The sequence below is a fragment of the Lagenorhynchus albirostris genome, chromosome 14 (genome assembly GCF_949774975.1).
Source record: "Lagenorhynchus albirostris chromosome 14, mLagAlb1.1, whole genome shotgun sequence".
NCBI lineage: Eukaryota > Metazoa > Chordata > Mammalia > Artiodactyla > Delphinidae > Lagenorhynchus > Lagenorhynchus albirostris.
In genome coordinates this window covers 48,589,820-48,607,288 of record NC_083108.1, presented here as the reverse complement: position 1 = coordinate 48,607,288, position 17,469 = coordinate 48,589,820, and the positions used below count along the sequence as shown (strand labels likewise).

At 42.9% G+C, this 17,469-nt stretch overlaps 1 protein-coding gene across 9 annotated transcripts in view; it reads left to right on the top strand.

The window, feature by feature from the left end:
* The window catches only part of LAMA3 (laminin subunit alpha 3), a 258,124-nt gene that overhangs the window by 52,630 nt on the left and 188,025 nt on the right, over positions 1-17,469 (top strand). For all 9 annotated transcript variants that reach the window (XM_060121896.1, XM_060121894.1, XM_060121895.1 and 6 more), the window contains exons 3-8: positions 1,325-1,442; positions 2,698-2,816; positions 4,051-4,221; positions 6,954-7,045; positions 10,330-10,445; positions 13,585-13,703. In XM_060121896.1, the coding sequence (XP_059977879.1) occupies positions 1,325-1,442; positions 2,698-2,816; positions 4,051-4,221; positions 6,954-7,045; positions 10,330-10,445; positions 13,585-13,703 (735 nt within the window). The remainder of the gene's footprint in view (positions 1-1,324; positions 1,443-2,697; positions 2,817-4,050; positions 4,222-6,953; positions 7,046-10,329; positions 10,446-13,584; positions 13,704-17,469) is intronic.

The window sequence follows — 17,469 nt, the reverse complement described above, 5'->3', positions numbered from 1 at the left end:
TCCCTGGTGGCGCAGTGGTTGAGAGTCCGCCTGCCGATGCAGGGGACACGGGTTCGTGCCCCAGTCCGGGAAGATCCCACATGCTGTGGAGCGGCTGGGCCCGTGAGCCATGGCCTCTGAGCCTGCGCATCTGGAGCCTGTGCTCCGCAACGGGAGAGGCCACTACGGTGAGAGGCCCGTGTACCGCAAAAAAATAAATAAATAAATAAATATATATATATATATGTGTGTGTATATATATATATATATATGACTCTTACCATACTATTGTATGTGAAAAATATACAGATGAAAATCCCTTATTTTTTTTCCCTAAGAAATAAAAGGATCCCACAGGGTCTGAGTACTGCCTCTCTCTCTAACTAGATGAGCTCATTGTTCAAATGGCTCTACTGGGCTAGTTAATAAGGTGGCAGAGTCTTTTCTGAAAGTCACTGTGGAATCTCTTCCTTGTGGTTGGGGAGTGGGGGGATGGGGATAATCCCCAGTTCTTAACATGTTAGCAGATTTGTTTAACACCCATGTTCATTGTCATGAACAATGAACTCATACTAGGCACTTTGCTAAGCATATAGACTCTCAGGGTTCACAAGTCAAGCCAGATATAAGTTTTGAGGGAAGGGGGTGGGAGTGGACTGCAGGGACTCCTGGGGTCCATCATGGAGGCATACTGGGATTCAAGAGTGGGAGGATGAAGAAACTGGACCAAAGCTGCGCTTCATGTCTCCCATACGTTTGCATTGTCCTGGCCGTGGGCAAAGAGCGATGAGGATGAACAAGAAAATCAGCAAGAGGGAGAGAAATCAGGAAAAGAGGGGGTGAGTGGAGATGGCACAGGAGAAGGAGGTGCTACCCTCTACCAGGCAGCCGCTCAGTTCTCAGTTCTGCAGCCGTGAGCTCTCCAAGATCTGGAACCAGGACTGTGTCACTCACGGGAGACGCTCAGGGCTGTACTACCGGCTCTTGCTCCTAGAAGAGCTTAGCCCACGATGGTTGTTGTTTGACATCAGACTTCTCTGAATGTACAAACTTGAAGGTGCTGTGTAGGCTGGTTGAAACTCAAGGGTATAATGATTAAGATGTGACAAAGATTAATGGATAGATTCGGTGGAAAGAGAACAAATGATTATTTGGGTTTTGAGCATGATAAGCTTGAGAGACTGCATCCAATTAGAGATGTCCAGTAGGCAGTTAGAAATGGGATCTGGATCTTGGGAGAGGTGTGGCTAGATGTGTTGCCTTGGGAACCAGCATCATATAGAGATGATGGAGGGTGTGGACAGATGCGGCGACTTGAGTAACTGTATGTCCTTTGCTTTATCAGCTTTTCCAGGTGGCCTATATTTTAATCAAATTTGCAAATTCTCCTCGCCCTGATCTTTGGGTCTTGGAAAGATCTGTCGACTTCGGAAGCACCTACTCACCTTGGCAATATTTTGCTCGTAAGTAATCTAGCCTACCATGTTATGAGGGGTTTGAATTATTGGCAGCAGATCAAGACTGTGGGTTTAAGTAGAAAATTAGTCTCTCAGTGTGGCTAGTCAGGGGCTGGTCAATTTTAACTTTCTAGGTTACCCTTGGAACATCCCTATTTCTCAAGCGCACTTGCATGAATTCCAAGGATACACATGTATAACTGGGGTTGAAACACCTCTTATGATAATGGTTCTTGCTACTATTTAGGGGGAAGCAGTGTACCTATAACTGGGCCATAGCTTCAGTCCATTTCCTTTTTTTTAATATATATATTTTTTAAAATTTTTGTTTATTGTATTTATTTATTTTTAGCTGCATTGGGTCTTCGTTGCCGAATGTGGGCTTTCTCTAGTTGCTGCGAGCGGGGGCTACTCTTTGTTGCAGTATGTGTGCTTCTCATTTTGGTGGCTTCTGTTATGGAGCACGGGCTCTAAGCGCATGGGCTTCAGCAGTTGTGGCACGAGAGCTCAGTAGTTGTGGCGTATGGGCTTAGTTGCTCCACGGCACGTGGGATTTTCCTGGACCAGGGATCCAACCTGTGTCCCCTGCGTTGGCAGGCGGATTCTTAACCACTGCGCCACCAGGGAAGTCCCTATTTTAAAAAATATTTTATTTATTTATTTGGTTGTGCCGGGTCTTAGTTGCAGCAGGCGGGCTCCTTAGTTGAGGCATGCGGGCTCTTAGTTGTGGCAATTCATGTGGGATCTAGTTCCCTGACCAGGAAGCATTGGGACCGTGGAGTCTTAACCACTGCGCCACCAGGGAAGTCGCAGTCCATTTCCTTTTATGTAGAATTAGGAACTAAGCTCCATCTTTATGGATCCTGCCTTTCACATTACTTACCTTGACCTTGTCTTTTTCACTAATGAAGAATGTCTGGGTCTCTGAACCCTGTGACAAATTGAGGTGGACAGGAATTTGGCTTACAAAGGCATTGGGTTTTCCAGGAATGCTCCTTAGAGGGTAAACTTGCCTAATGAGGAATGAGGATTTAGAACCATATCTCCAGACATTTCTGTTGAAAGTCACGTGGCCTGAAATGACTTGGTATTTTCCTTCGTGAATTAAGAATTTCATTCTAAGCTTCCGTCTAAAAATCTTAAATGCTTCTCTGTTCTTTCCCTTTTCATGTATATTCTTAAGTAAGCATAAGATTTCTTAAGAGATTTACAGCAAGATGATAATATTTTATTTTACAGTACTAACATGTTTCCCTCCTAGATTCTAAAGTAGACTGTTTGGAACAGTTTGGACAGGAAGCAAATAGGGCGATCACGCGAGACGACGATGTACTTTGTACTACTGATTACTCCCGGATCGTGCCATTGGAGAATGGTGAGGTGAGTAGATTTGGGAGGCCTTGAGAGATAGGACTCAGAAGTGAACATGAAGATGCCACATTTTTCATAATTGTGAAACTTGCACCTTCAAGGAAATCTAACATAGATGGAAAGGAATCACGTCGAAGACTCCCAGATTGAGTTGGGTTGGAAATCTTTTTTTTTAAATTGAGGTATAATTGACATTGCACATTCTATTTGAGGTCTAATTTTCCTTGGGAATTCAGGATTCTGCATTCACGGCCCACAGGTCTTGAACTCTTTTTTTCTGGTGGACTATTTAGAAAGTGGGTCACTGGTGATTGTGGTGAAGCACCCTCCCACTGCTTCACAAGCACATTACCTCCCCTAAGAGTGGGGAGAGGAGGGGTTGGTGGCAGAACTAATCCCTGATCCTTTTTGGCAGGATGGGCATCATCTGTAGGGGAGAAAACAGTTGCTGTCTCATTGGGGTTGCATGTGGTCCTTGTGAAGTCAGCCAGTCTGTCGTTAGGGAAGATGAGAAAACAGAGTGGGGAAAATCAGAGAAGCATCCCATGGAGTGAGTTTCAAATGAACTTCTTTAAAGGGTGTCAGTCTCGTTCTCCTTAGGTAGAGAGATCTTTCTTGAGCAGCTGTATCTAGTATCTTCCAGTGATCGGTCAGTGTTTCATGTCTCAGTAACTGGTTGGGACTTGGACTTCATCGCCTCAAGCTTTAAAACAAAACCTGGGGGACTTCCCTGACAGTCCAGTGGTTAAGACTTCATGATTCCACTGCAGGGGGTGCGGGTTCGATCCCTGGTCGGGGAACTAAGATCTCGCATGCTGCGCGGTGTGGCCAAAAAAAAAAAAAAAAAAACCTAAACCTGGGTTTTATATAGACTTTTTTTTGTCCTGTTCACTGTCAACTTTATATCCAAAGACTTCCTTTTTTCACCCTCTTTCGGGATTTTAGATTACTTTAGCTTTGTTTCGTTGATGCAGCTTGACAAAAATTGTTTCTTTATATTTGTAGATTTTCATGTTATACTTTGAACATTTCATAGTGTGTATAGCCCCACAATGACAGTGATAGAACAAAGGGTTTGTAAATGAAATGATTTATAAAACCTGAAAGCCCAGGTTTTGAAACATCTAATGACTCAAAGAAACCAAGTAAGTGTTCGGGGGCATGTGAGTTATTTTTAGTTACTTGCAGCTAAATTTTGATAAAAGGACTTTTTTCCCCCTCTATGTGTGTGTGGTTCTTTTAGGTTGTGGTGTCCTTGATAAATGGTCGTCCAGGCGCAAAAAATTTTACTTTCTCTCACACCCTGAGGGAGTTCACCCAGGCAACGAACATCCGCCTGCGTTTTCTCCGAACCAACACTCTTCTGGGACACCTCATCTCCAAAGCACAGAGAGATCCAACCGTCACCCGGCGGGTGAGTAGTGCTTTGACGGGCCAAGACAGCAGCTTTTGGTACCTTGTTTGCTTATCAAGTTCATTGCCTCGAACTCCTTCAAGTAAACTTTTATAGCCAGTAATGTCATAGGCGTAAGAGTCGTTCTTGTCTGAAATATTAGGTATAGCTTAGAAGTTTGGTGGTTAAAGACAAATCGTATTCAGAGAAGATGAAAGGCAAAAGAGGACAGCCATCCTGGTATTAGTCTGCTCTTATAACAAATAATCCCCAAGTCTCAGAGGCGAACACAATAAAGGTTAATTTTTTGCTCATGTCACGGTCTAATGTGGGTCAGCAGGTGGGATCAGCTCCACACAGTTATTCAGGGAACCAGGCTGTTTCTCTGTAGAGGCACAGCCATCCTGTAGGACCTCAGGGTCCTCCTCTGCACCTCCTGCACCTGGTCAGCGGATGAGGGAAGAGAGAAAGAGCATAGGGAGGAACAATCTCGTAACCACAGGGCTCACTTCCATTGGCAGGAACTGGTCGTAGAGCCCCGTGGAGATGCAGGAGGCTGGGTGATGTAATCGAGCCAAAGCAGAGGGGTGTGGGCATTGGTGAGCAGCAGTACACTCCACTAGGGTTAGATGAACATCGTCTACTCTCAGTGTCAGGATGGCACCCTGTCGCCTGGGCACAGAGGGAACCAGCAGAATAAATACCCCGAGCTCACTCTTCTCCCACCCTCTGATTCCCTCCCAGTTCCTCCCAATTGTCAAACCTAACAGGAGGCCAGAGAGCAAGAGGCCCTTGTCATCCCATAAAGTTTAGCCCCAGGGCAAAGGGCAGGGTGGAGAGGGGTGGAGAGTGGACCTGGGAGGGTGAATGGAAGATGCCAGCTTACCTTACAGAGTTTGGCTTCTTAGGGAGGTAAGTCAGGGAGCTGGGAAAGGAAGGGAGAGAGAAAAGTTAGGTTTTGCTACAGTTTTGAACATTTTCCAAAAAGGCCAGTCATCTGGAGTGTAGGTGGCCTGTTTTCTGACTTTTTTTTTTTTTTGCGGTACGCGGGCCTCTCACTGTTGTGGCCTCTCCCGTTGCGGAGCACAGGCTCCAGCCGCGCAGGCTCAGCGGCCATGGCTCACGGGCCCAGCCGCTACGCATCGTGTGTGATCTTCCCAGACCGGGGCACGAACCCATGTCTCCTGCATCAACAGGCAGATGCCCAACCACTGCGCCACCAGGGAAGCCCTGTTTTCTGACTTTTTAAGCCCCCTTAGCTCCCTCTGAGCTGTTGTATGTGGGAACTACAACTGGATCCAAGAACGCAATTTACAAGGGCGAGCCGGGCTTTCTGATCAACTGTAGCCAGACTGCGTTTCCATTCCTCCAGGTGTTTTGGAGCCTCGCCACAAATGTACCTCACCACTTTTTTTTTTTGTCTTTTTAGGGTTGTAAGATTGGTACTCGTATGTATGTAGATTTCTTTTCACTTAGGTGAACGTAGTCTTCTCTGTTAAGTAATTTTTTGTGGAGTGCATCACATATATAATCTTGACACTCCCTCCCCAGCGGTCTAGGTTGCTTCTTTAAGTGGACGAGCCAGAATACCAGGTGTCCTATCACACGTATCATGTGTGCTGGGGTGAAGGCTGATGGAAGACTTCTCTCTTGCCGCTGCTGCCCTAACCCACGTGTAGAGAGAAATTTCTGTGGTGATCAGCATGAAAGTTTCTGAGTGTGAACTTGTCACGGAAGCCCTCCAATACTGAATTTTATCCATATTAACAAGAGGGATTGTTGATGCCTTTAGACTAAGTGAGACGTTGCCGGGAAGCTAAGACACTTAACAGCTTTTAGGGAGGAGATCAGAACAGAACCCCAGCCCTGAGTGACTGTGGGGAGGTTTAGGATGACTAATCTCAGCAACAACAAAAAGATACAAAACCCTCTTGTCCCTGTGAATTCACAGACTTCCTCACTCACTGATATTCTCACTGGTGGCCTGACCTCAGTGAGAAAGATGATTTCACACCCTCTGAATTCCTTACTGAGTCCTGTGCCTCCTGCCAAGTCTGAGAAGTAAGGGAGCCGGCGGATGGGGCCACCTACGGTCCCAAGTAGAGAGGCCTCCACCGTGCTGGGGACATGCCTGGTCCACGAGATGGCCTGTGCATATCGCTGGCCTGGTCTAGGGACCGAGCCTCAGCTGGGTCTGAAACTGTCTGGCCTTTTGGAGCTTGAACCTCTGCCTTTGGCTTCATTAACCCTGACCTAGCAAGGCTTCCGCAACCGCTAGCGGTATCAGCGCTGTATCGGATCCATCTTTGTGAATATTCTCTCCTTTCCTGAAGCCCTAAACACAGTAGTTACAAAATTTTTGTTATAAAAATGATGTTTTTTGGTAGATAGATATGTCCAATTTATGGAACTCAGATTTACATTTAAAAAAAAGAGAAACTAGGAAGCACTTAATCCCTTTCCCAAAGGCTGTAGGGTATGATTCTTGTCCGAGGTCATTTCCCTCCGTGCATTTAAAGCATTTGATTTTTAAAAATGGACAGATTCAGCAGTGGGCTATTCAATTTGATTGGGGAACGTATTTGCTTTGTAAGAAAAGTTACACCCAAACGTGGCTCCGTTTTGTGTTGAGGGGGCTCAGGAGTACAAGATGGAAGGAAGCGGGGTCAATACAGATGGATGTTAAAGGTTAGGAAAGGAAAGTTTACGTTGGGGTTTAGTAAAACTGACATGTTCTCTTTTCTGTTCTACAGTATTATTATAGCATAAAGGATATCAGCATCGGTGGGCGGTGTGTTTGCAATGGCCACGCTGAAGTGTGCAGTGCAAACAATCCTGAAAAACTGTGAGTACATTGTACAGATTTTTCAGCTTTCTATGCATAAATCTAATTGTTTCAGTAGATGTTTGCATCCCGTTAAATACTTCTAAGTTCCTGCCGGCAACAAGAATGTTGCAATGCCAACAACTAGGTGATGTGTATGTCTCCCCTCCTCCACCCCTACACTTCCCTCTCACCTGCAACCAGCCCATAGCAGACATAGTTAATCAATCACAGCACTCTATGCATGATCAGGTACAAAGCCACCCAGACCCCCTTCCCCGACCCCTGCTCCAGACAGTGCCCCAGGCAGCCACAAATAATTGAGTAGAGTTGGCAAGAGAAATAATATTTGTTTGTCATCCCTGGTCTAGTGAGATCAGGGATAAATGTTTTCAAATCCTTTTTCATCTTTAAAATTGTGGTGAAGTGCACATAATATAAAGTTTACCGTCTTAACCATTCTTAAGTGGGGGTGGTTTGAGTTCACTGGTGTTCAGTTCACTCACATTGTTGTGCAGCCAAGCACTCTTTTCATTGTGCAGAACTGAAACTCTGTACACATTAAACAGCAGCTCTGCATTCCCTCCTCCCAGCAACCCCTGGCAACACCATTCTACCCTATGAATTTGGCTACTCTAAGTGCCTTGTACAAGTGGAATCTCACAATATTTGTCTTTTTGTGACTGACTTATTTCACTTAGCATATACTGTCCTCACTATAGCACGTGTCAGAATTTCCTTCCTTTTTAAGGCTGAATAATATTTCATTATATATACACCACGTTTTGCTTACCCGTTCATCTGTTGATGGACACTTAGGTTACTGCCATCCTTTAGCTATTGTGAATAATTCTGCTATGAACATGGGTGTAACACTGTTTTGCTTTTAATTGAGGTATATTTCGCATACAGTAAGATGCATGGATCTCAAATATTGTGTTATGCAATTGTATACACTCGTGTTATCACCTTAGGAAGGATACTTTGAAGGGCTGGAAATTACCAGACGCTGGATATAGTAATGATTGTCTCTCAATGTTTTATTTAAAGTCTCCAATTCCACACGAGCAGCATTTACCAGGGGTACATTTTACTGATAGTCAAATTCAGGTTTGTACATCATAAGGCCTAGCTTCATGGTCAGGCAGAGATGCCAGCTACCAACTTGCGTGGTAAGTTTGTGGCGCCCTTCTCCCTGTCTAGAAACAATCCCTAAGCCTGTCAGCCCTCCTTCAGGGATCCGGCGGTGCTCTCTGAGATAGCAGTGTGAATCCATCAACTGACTAGCCCTTAATCAGCAAGGAGCTTATTAATGATTAAACCATCGCTGCCATGTAGACTCCTGAAGGGTAGGCCCTAAGGCACTAGAAGCCGGGTCAGGGAAGACCTGAGTTGGAACGAGAGGGGAGAAAAGAGGTCACTCTTGGTCCCTGAGCCTGAGATGAAGTGATGCCACCTGGGAGAGGAGGAGAAGTCATCGGAGAGGGGTTGAGCTTCCCACTTGGAAGAGCTGCTGAGCCCCGTGCCCTTGGCAGACCTGGGGGGCTCTGCACTGAGCAGTTTACTGCTCGCAGTGTGTGTGAGTGGAGAGGCTGTCTCCCCATCCCTCAGTGAAAGGCTCAGTTTGCCACTGGGCTATATCAGCACAACTGCCTTGCCTCCCCCTGCCTGTTGTGACCTGCACAAATGACTCATGGAGGCCTCCATGAATAGGAAATAATCTTATATTGAAGGGGATTCAGTGACAATGGAGGTAGCCACGGCTGGACAATCAGAAACCAAGCAGAACCTCTTGATGAGGCAGAGGAGGATTTAATCAAGCATGGGTACCATGCTGACTGTGATGTTTGGAAACATGGGTGGATCACAGCTTTAATTCTGAGCTTCCTGGCAGTCAACTCAAAAAGGGAGACCTGCTCAGTTTCATATTTCACTATGATCATAATCTAAAAAGCAATCAGTTGTGTAGGAGAAGGTGAGTGTTGATGCTAGGGCCAGATGAGAAATCTACCTGGAGGTGGATGGAGTGGCCATGGGGAAGAGGATTCTCCAGTCAACAACATCTTCAATAACATCCTTACAACTGATGCAAGGACAAATTTTCTACATCAACCATCAACCTGGGCTGAGAGTCAGAAAAAGCAATTATTTGGGAGTGACAATATGATTCAGACAAGTTCCCAGCTCTGTTTTCTTTTTCAATGCTCAATGTGAATCTCCCTATAAGAGTAGTTGGACTCCACAATAAACCCCTCCTCCAAAAAAAAAAGAGTAGTAGGACTATATGTTCTTCAAGCAATTTTCCCTAAATGTTCTTTCAGTTCAGCTTGCAAATAAACACGTCATTGGCAATGAGCTGAAATTGCATCTCTGACAAAAGCCCGCTTGGACTCCAGCTGTTCTGTGCTGCCAGTTAAATCTATGTCCATTTGCTTTAACGGGGAGCTGAGTTGGGAGAGGCGTGACGCCTTCCCATAGGAGCATAACCATCCCACCTCCCCTCAGAAGAGTTGAGGGGATCCCCATGGGCACAGCCAAGGGTCTTCTTAGACTCTGTTTTGAATCCTCTTTCAAGCACAGACGAATGGAAGCTCAGAGCTTGGAGTTCTCATCTAACACCATGGCTGCAACGATTTCATTTTAGCTCAGAAACGTTCTAAGGCAGGTGTCTAGTTCTTTGAACATCGAGTTTTGTCTTTACTCCATCGCCTTGTTGAGTAATCTGAGCTTTGGCTCCTGTGATGGAGCTGTTTGTTGGAGCTGGCATGGACTCTTGGAGCAGGGTCCTCTGAGATCTGGTTAGTAACTGTCTCTTGGATTTGGTGAATCTCTGCACTAGACCCCGGGTTGAAAGTAAAAATCCTGACCCGTCTCACAGGACTACTCTAGATTTTTGTGAAGATGTTGATATTCAACACACCTCAGTACACTCAGCACTTGCTTCCTCCTGTGTTGATTTAGCAATATCTAACATAATAGGGAAGAAAGAGCTGGGACTTTGGAGTCAGACAAACTTAAGTTAGAAATCTGGCCCTCGGTTTATCATCTCCTGACCCTTGGCAAGTGTTTTAGTGTCTCCGGATCTTAGTGTCACCACCTGTAAAATGGAGATAGTAAGCGGGATCGGGGGACTTGAAAGAACGTATGCAAAGTGCTTTGTTCTCATAATCACTCAATGGTACCACGGGTGACCATGATGCTCAGTTTTTCACACAGGAGCAACTGATCTTATACTTCAGTTAAACAAACAAACAAACAAACAAACAACTTTTCAGTAACTGAGATGTGCTTTGCTACATGCTCAGGTTTCGGTGTGAATGCCAGCACCACACCTGTGGGGAGACATGTGATCGCTGTTGTGCAGGGTACAATCAGAGGCACTGGCGGCCTGCCACGCGGGAGCAGAGCAATGAGTGTGAAGGTGAGTGCTGGGGGAGCGGTGCTAGGAAGCGAGGCCCCACCCATGATCCCCATCCCCCCATCTCTGAGGACTGATGCAGTGTTTTCCCCATGCTCATGAAGAGGGCGAGATCATGTCAGTCTTAGGGACTCAGAACTGTCTTATGCAGCAAATAACTCCCAGACTGGAGGTAACAGTGCCCCACTCTAAATTCAGATACAAATATGAGAACAAAAATAACAACAATAATGCTCGTTAATATATATCAAGCATTCACTATATGCAAGGATTGGGCTTTGACAATTGGCCTTTCTTTTTAGCAATCTAAAATGTGTTGCAGCCACTATTAAATTGTAAACCCTTATCATTTCTTAGGATGTGATACTGGATTGGAATCCTAATTATTCTGAGGACCGAGATTCAGAGAAGGTGGTGAGATTGATGTCTAAACAGAGAGCTGGAAGTATTGAGGGAATAGGAGTGAGGGGGATGCAGGATGGAGGGGACCAGAGAAGGAAGGAAGAAAGAGGAGAGGCTGCTTTTAATTATGGGCACAATATAAAGTAAGAAAACTGTTATTTAAACAAACAAGCCCATGACATCCAACTGAAGATTTTCTTTTAAACCCATCTCCTTAGAAGGCCATATATTTATTCCAATTGCTGGAAACATTTTTGTAACTTTTAGTTATTGGCTTTGGAGACTGTAGCCTATTTTTTCTGAATATTCTTAGCATTTGAAGACGGATTTGCTTTTTTGAAATGACCAAAAGGCGTTTGGATACAGGTTTGTTGAACTACATGTGTAAGGAAGAATCTATACTTTATACTTTCTGGCCAAATAGTTCTTGTAACTTTAAGAGATAAGACTGATGGTCTCTGTGACCAGCAAAATTACTTAAAATGCATTTCCAGTGGGGAATTCTGAGCATGCTTTGAGAGTTGCTAACATTGTTGGAAGGTGTTGCCCAAGGTGAACGATCAGGTGATCTCTAGGTCCAGGTCGTTACCCGGATGGCCATTCTCACTTTAGAGTCATAGTTAACAGGTTCCTTTGCAGTGAATTCCTGATTCCTCACCCCTAGATAATAGGGCCCCAAAGAGGGAAAAGTAATAATCAGGGGTTATTTCTTCCAATACTTTCAGGTGCTGGTTTAGGATACTTTGACTGAATAAGTGTCATCACATGAATTCCAACATTCATCGTGTGGTTTGTTTTCCAGACTAATGGAACCGCTCAGTGAATGACAACGCTTTACTCCAACACATATGACAAATTTTAAATAATTTCCTTTCATAAGTTTTTAACCTTTTTACACTTGCCACAATGGTTAAAAATTATAAACAGCCTATGGAAATCAGACCTGTTAAGATATTTGTTAGATGCTTTCCGAATTCCATTTGAGTTACTGCAATTCAGAATAAATAGACTTCTTAAGAAATAACTGACGTAGTAAATGTAAATGCTTAGAAGTTTTAAAACAATCATGGCACCACTGAGGAAATGAAAATAAGAAAGGGCTCAGCCTGTTAAAAACAGGGTAACTTGAAAATCTAACCCTAACAGATTTATCCGAGAACTTGATTAACACACATAAATTCCTAGAGAGACTCGGAAAATTGGATCTAGGTGGAATGTAGTGAATATATATTCTGCCTAAGAGAGAATGAGTGTTTTACTTGTTAGATCTTTTTTCATCTTGGCAATGATGAAAATCCTAAATGGGGTTTAAATCGTATTTTCTAATTTTAGAAGCATCATACATTACTTGTAGATAACTTGGAAATTTTTTTTTAAAAAAGTAAAATCATTAATACTTTTACTACCCAAAGAGAACCACTGTTAATATTTTGTTAGGTATTTTGGTGGTTTTTTTCATGCATACTTTACATGCTCAAGGGTATATTATTTATACAATTGTATACCCTGAGCTTTTTCACTTGATATTTTAAAATATTTTCCCATATCGTGAAAAACTCTTGGACATCTTTTTTGATAGCACGTATTCAATAGTATTGTCATTATCTGGATTCGAGTGTATCTAAAAAGTGTTTGAGTACTTACTGTGTGCTGGGGATGATGCTCTATTACAGACAAAACACGAGCAGTTCTTGACTTCATAGAACTGACAGGCAAACAAATATACTGTTGTTTGCTTGGCCATTTCCCTATAATTAGATGTTAGGATGATTTCTAGTTGATCACTATTATAGATAGTGCTGGGATGAAAGGCTTAGAGTGTTGACTGGGAACAGGTGTTGGAGTCACAGAAAGACAAGTCAGGATTCTGCCTCTCTTACTCGTGAAGTCTGTGACTATGTGCACGTCCCTCTAAGCCTCAGACTCCCTATCTGGGCTATAGGCATAATAGCACCACCCTTAGAAAGTTATTGTGCAGATTAAATGAGATAATGCATGTAAAATGCTTTTCACAGTGTACCAAGAACTCAGTTATTCTTATTAATTAATTAATTAATTTATAGGCTGCCTTGAGTCTTAGTTTTGGCACGGGGGATCTTTATTGAGGCACGCAGGATCTTTTTTCGTTGCAGTGCGTACGCTCTTTGTTGTGGTGCGCGGGCTACTCTCTAGCTGTGGAGTGTGGTTTTTCTCTTCTCTAGTTGTGGCGTGTGGGTTCCAGAGCGCGTGGGCTCTGTAGTTGGTGGCAGTGCAGGCAGTAGTTGAGGTGCACGAGCTCAGTAGTTGTGGCACTCGGGCTTGAGTTGCTCTGCGGCATGTGGGATCTTAGTTCTCTGACCAGGGATTGAACCTGCGTCCCCTGCATTGTAAGGCGGCTTCTTTACCACTGGACCATCAGGGAAGTCCCTCAGTTATTCTTGACAATAGCAGTAGTAGTAATATTCTCTTTGTGCATAAAGCTTAATTGGCATTTTGGTTTATCTTAATTTGTAATTATATATCTTATTTTTTAAAAAAGAGAAACCTTTCTCACTTAACATCAGATGAAAGAAGGTATAAATTGCATATGATGATAGGCGGGTCTTTGTGTAAAAATCCCCCCAATTTTCCACTGGGGGTATCCCTGGTGTTCCAGAATAGGCTTTCTTGTAGCTCAGTGTAGCAACAATACTCTCTGGGGGAATTTACTAAGGGTCTCATAGTCACGGTGGAGTACTAACTTAGAATGCTCTTTTTTCAGCGTGCAACTGCCATGGCCACGCCATCGACTGTTACTATGATCCAGAAGTTGAGAGGCAGCAGGCAAGCTTGAATAGCCAAGGCATCTATGCAGGTGGAGGGGTCTGCATTGACTGTCAGGTGAGGCACTATTTAAGTCAAAGTGAATGTGTCACAGTAGGAAATGAACACTCAGTAAGCCCTGCTCTAAAAAGATGTCAAGAAAGTGATATGCAATTCTAAGGATTTTCTGACGCCGTTTCTCCACTTTTGTACACAGAAAGCTTGGTTAGCTGGATGTAATTTAGGGAAAATGGACTGAGGCATGTTTGTCCAAACTCCATTGATTAGATTCTTCTTTTGGGTCTTTGCCTAAATGGAGGGGAGAATTCCTGGCTGTCATCCTGACTGCTACCCATCTTATATTAGAAAGGCTCTAAGATAGGAGGGCAAAGAGGTATCAACTTCAGTGCTGACTCTAAGTCCTATTTTCAAATGGATTCTGAATCTAGAGGAAGTATATCATGATAAATTAATGATGTCTGCTGTTGACACTAAATAAGAAAAATGGATTTTTCGTCCCTCCTATAAGGACGATTGGGTTCAGTGGAATTTAGGTAAGAGAGTGTATGGCAGAGGAGGGTATATGTACATCTGCCTTGAGATGTTCATTAAAACTTGTGTAAAATGTTCATGAGTTTGGTCTATATTGCCATTCTGTCTTGTGTGCTTTTAGAGTGATGTTTTGTTAGCGTTGCCTGTAAGCAGGCACTCTTTACGTGAGATGCCCGTTTATGTGGGACCAGGGCTACACACCCTTAGAGAGACCCACCATTCTCCACCTGCCTGCCACTGCACACATTTTGTATCATCTGTCACCACAGTCAGTTAAAATACAAGTAAATATAAGTCATAGGTTTGTTACAAATCACAGGGTTTCACGGATAAGTGAAAGATCCCAGGATCTTCTTAAAGCTATGCATTACAAGACCTTCAGGTGATTTGCGTGCACGTTAAAGTTACAGAAGCACTGGACTGTCTGCAATCTGATGAAGGGTATTTATGAAAACCCTACAACTAACATCGTATAAGTGATGAAATATTGAACTCTTTCCTTCTAAAGATTGGGAACAAGGAAGGATGCTTGCTTTCACCACTTTTGTGAAACAGTGCCCTGGAGGTCCTAACCTCTGCATAAGACAAGAAAAAGAAACAAAAGGTGTTAAGATTGGAAAGGAAGAAGTAGAACTGTTTCTATTTGTAGATGACATGATTCTTTATGTAAAAAAGCCTAAGGAATGTACAAAATAATTACTAGAACTAATTGAATTTAGTAATATTGCAGGATACAATGATAATATAGAAAAACCAGCTATATATACTAGTAGCAAACAGTAGGAAAATGTAATTAAAATTCAATTAAAAATAGTAACAAAGAACATAAAATGCTTAGGAATAAATTTAGCAAAAGACATGCAAGACCTCTATATTAAAGCTAAAAAAACTTTTCTGAGAGAAATCTAGGAAGACTAAATAAATAGAAAGATGTAATGTATTTGTGGATTGGAAGATTCAGTATTATTAAGATACCAGTTCTCCCCAAATTGCTCTACAGAGTTAATGCAGGTTCTTTTTTTTTAAAGAAGTTGACAAGTGGATTCTAAAATTTATATGGTTATGTAAACGACCTAGAATATCCAAAGCCATCTTGAAGAAACAGAATAAAATTGGAGGACTTATATTATCTCACTTCAAGATTAACTATAAAGCTACAGTGATGAAAACATGGTGCTATTGACATATGACTAGAAGAATAGATCAGTGTAGCAGAACAGGGAGCACAGAAACAGACTCACACGTGGACATTTTATTTTATTTTATTAATTTATTTTATTTTATTTATTTTTGGCTGCGTTGGGTCTTCGTTGCTGCCTGCAGGCTTTCTCTAGTTGTAGCGAGCCCGGGCTACTCTTCGTTGCGGTGCACGGGCTTCTCTTTGCGATGACTTCTCTTGTTGCAGAGCACGGGCTCTAGGTGCGCGGGCTTCAGTAGTTGTGGCTCGTGGGCTCTAGAGCGCAGGCTCAGTAGTTGTGGTGCACAGGATTAGTTGCTCTATGGCATGTGGTATCCTCCCGGACCAGGGCTCGAACCCGTGTCCCCTGCATTGGCAGGAGGATTATTAACGACTGCGCCACCAGGGAAACCCCTGGACATTTTATTTTTGATAAAAGTACCAAAGCAATCCAGTGACAGGGGATGGGGAGAGAAAAGTCCTTTCAACAAATGGTTCTGGCGTAACTGGATTTATATGGGAAGAAAATTCACTCGGACCCCGACCTCAAATCATACACAGAAACTAAATTGATATGGATCAGACCTAAAGTAAAGTTAAAGCTTTTGAGAAAAATATAGGCAGATATCTTTGTGATTCGAGGATGGACAAAGTTTTCTTAGCTCATAGAAAGCAATAACCATGAAAAACTGACAAATTAGACTTGATCAAAATTAAACACTTCTGCTCACGAAAGACACTGAAGAAAATGAATAGGCAAGCCATGAATAGGGAGAAAATATTCAGAAAACATAAATCTGACAAATGGTTGGCATCCAGGATACACAATATAAAGAACTCCCGCAGCTCAATAATGAAAAGACAAATAACCCAATACAACTGAAAACGACTTGAATAGCCACTTCACAAAAGTGGATGTATGAATGGCCGATAAGCATACAACAAAGGGCTTAACATCATGAGTCATCAGAGAAATGTAAATTAGAGTTACACTGACTTACCCCCAATTTTGGTGAAGATGTGGAGCAACCATACCTATCATGCATTCATTGTTGGTGTGAGTGAAAAGTGGTGCAATCACCTTGGGAAAATATCTGGCAGGTTTTAAAATATAGTTAAACATACACCTACACCATGACTCACAAATTCCATGCTTAGGCGTTTATCCATGAGAAATGGAAATGTGTGTTTACAAAAAGTTTATAGCAGCTCTATGCACAATAGCCCCAAACTGGAAATAGCCCTGGTGTCCTTCAGAAGTCGAATGGAGGAACACACTGTGGCATATTTACACAGTGGAATACCAACGGGCAGTAGGAAGCAACAAACTGTTGATGGTGCAACAACGTGCAAGAATCTTAACAGCATCGTGTGAAGTGAAAAAAGCCTTCCCAGAAAGAATACCGATAGTATGAAGACCATTTAGATGAAATTTTGGAACAGGCAAAACTAATCAATAGTGGAGGGCTTCCCTGGTGGCGCAGTGGTTGAGAGCCCGCCTGCCGATGCAGGGGACACGGGTTCGTGCCCCAGTCCGGGAAGCTGCCACATGCCGCGGAGCGGCTGGGCCCGTGAGAGGCCGCAACAGTGAGAGGCCCGCGTACCACCAAAAAAAAAAAAAAAAAAAAGTGGAAAAAATCAGAACTGTGGTTGACTGTCGGAGCTGGTGGTGAGGATTGACTGGGAAGAGGCATGGGGACACTTTCAGGGGTGGTAACATTGTTCTGTATCTAGATAGACATCTGGGTTTCACAGGTATATGCATTTGTTATAACTCAGTGAATGTACAAGAGTTTTGCCCTTGTGTATAAATTTTATACCAAAAGAAAAAAAACTATGAACAAACATTAAACTCCAGTTAATTATATGCATACCTTTAGCTATGCATATAATTAACTGGAGTTATTATAATAACAGTTAATATAAATAGCTAAAGTATATAGAGGATGGTAACTGATATCTGCAATTTATTTTGAAATGCATAAATAAGATGGATTAATGGATGGATAGAAGAATGAGTAGATGGATAATTATGTGAAAAAACAAGTGTAGTAAAATGTTAATGGTACACTCTAGTAGACGGGGTATAGGTGTTTATTGTGAAATTTGAACTTT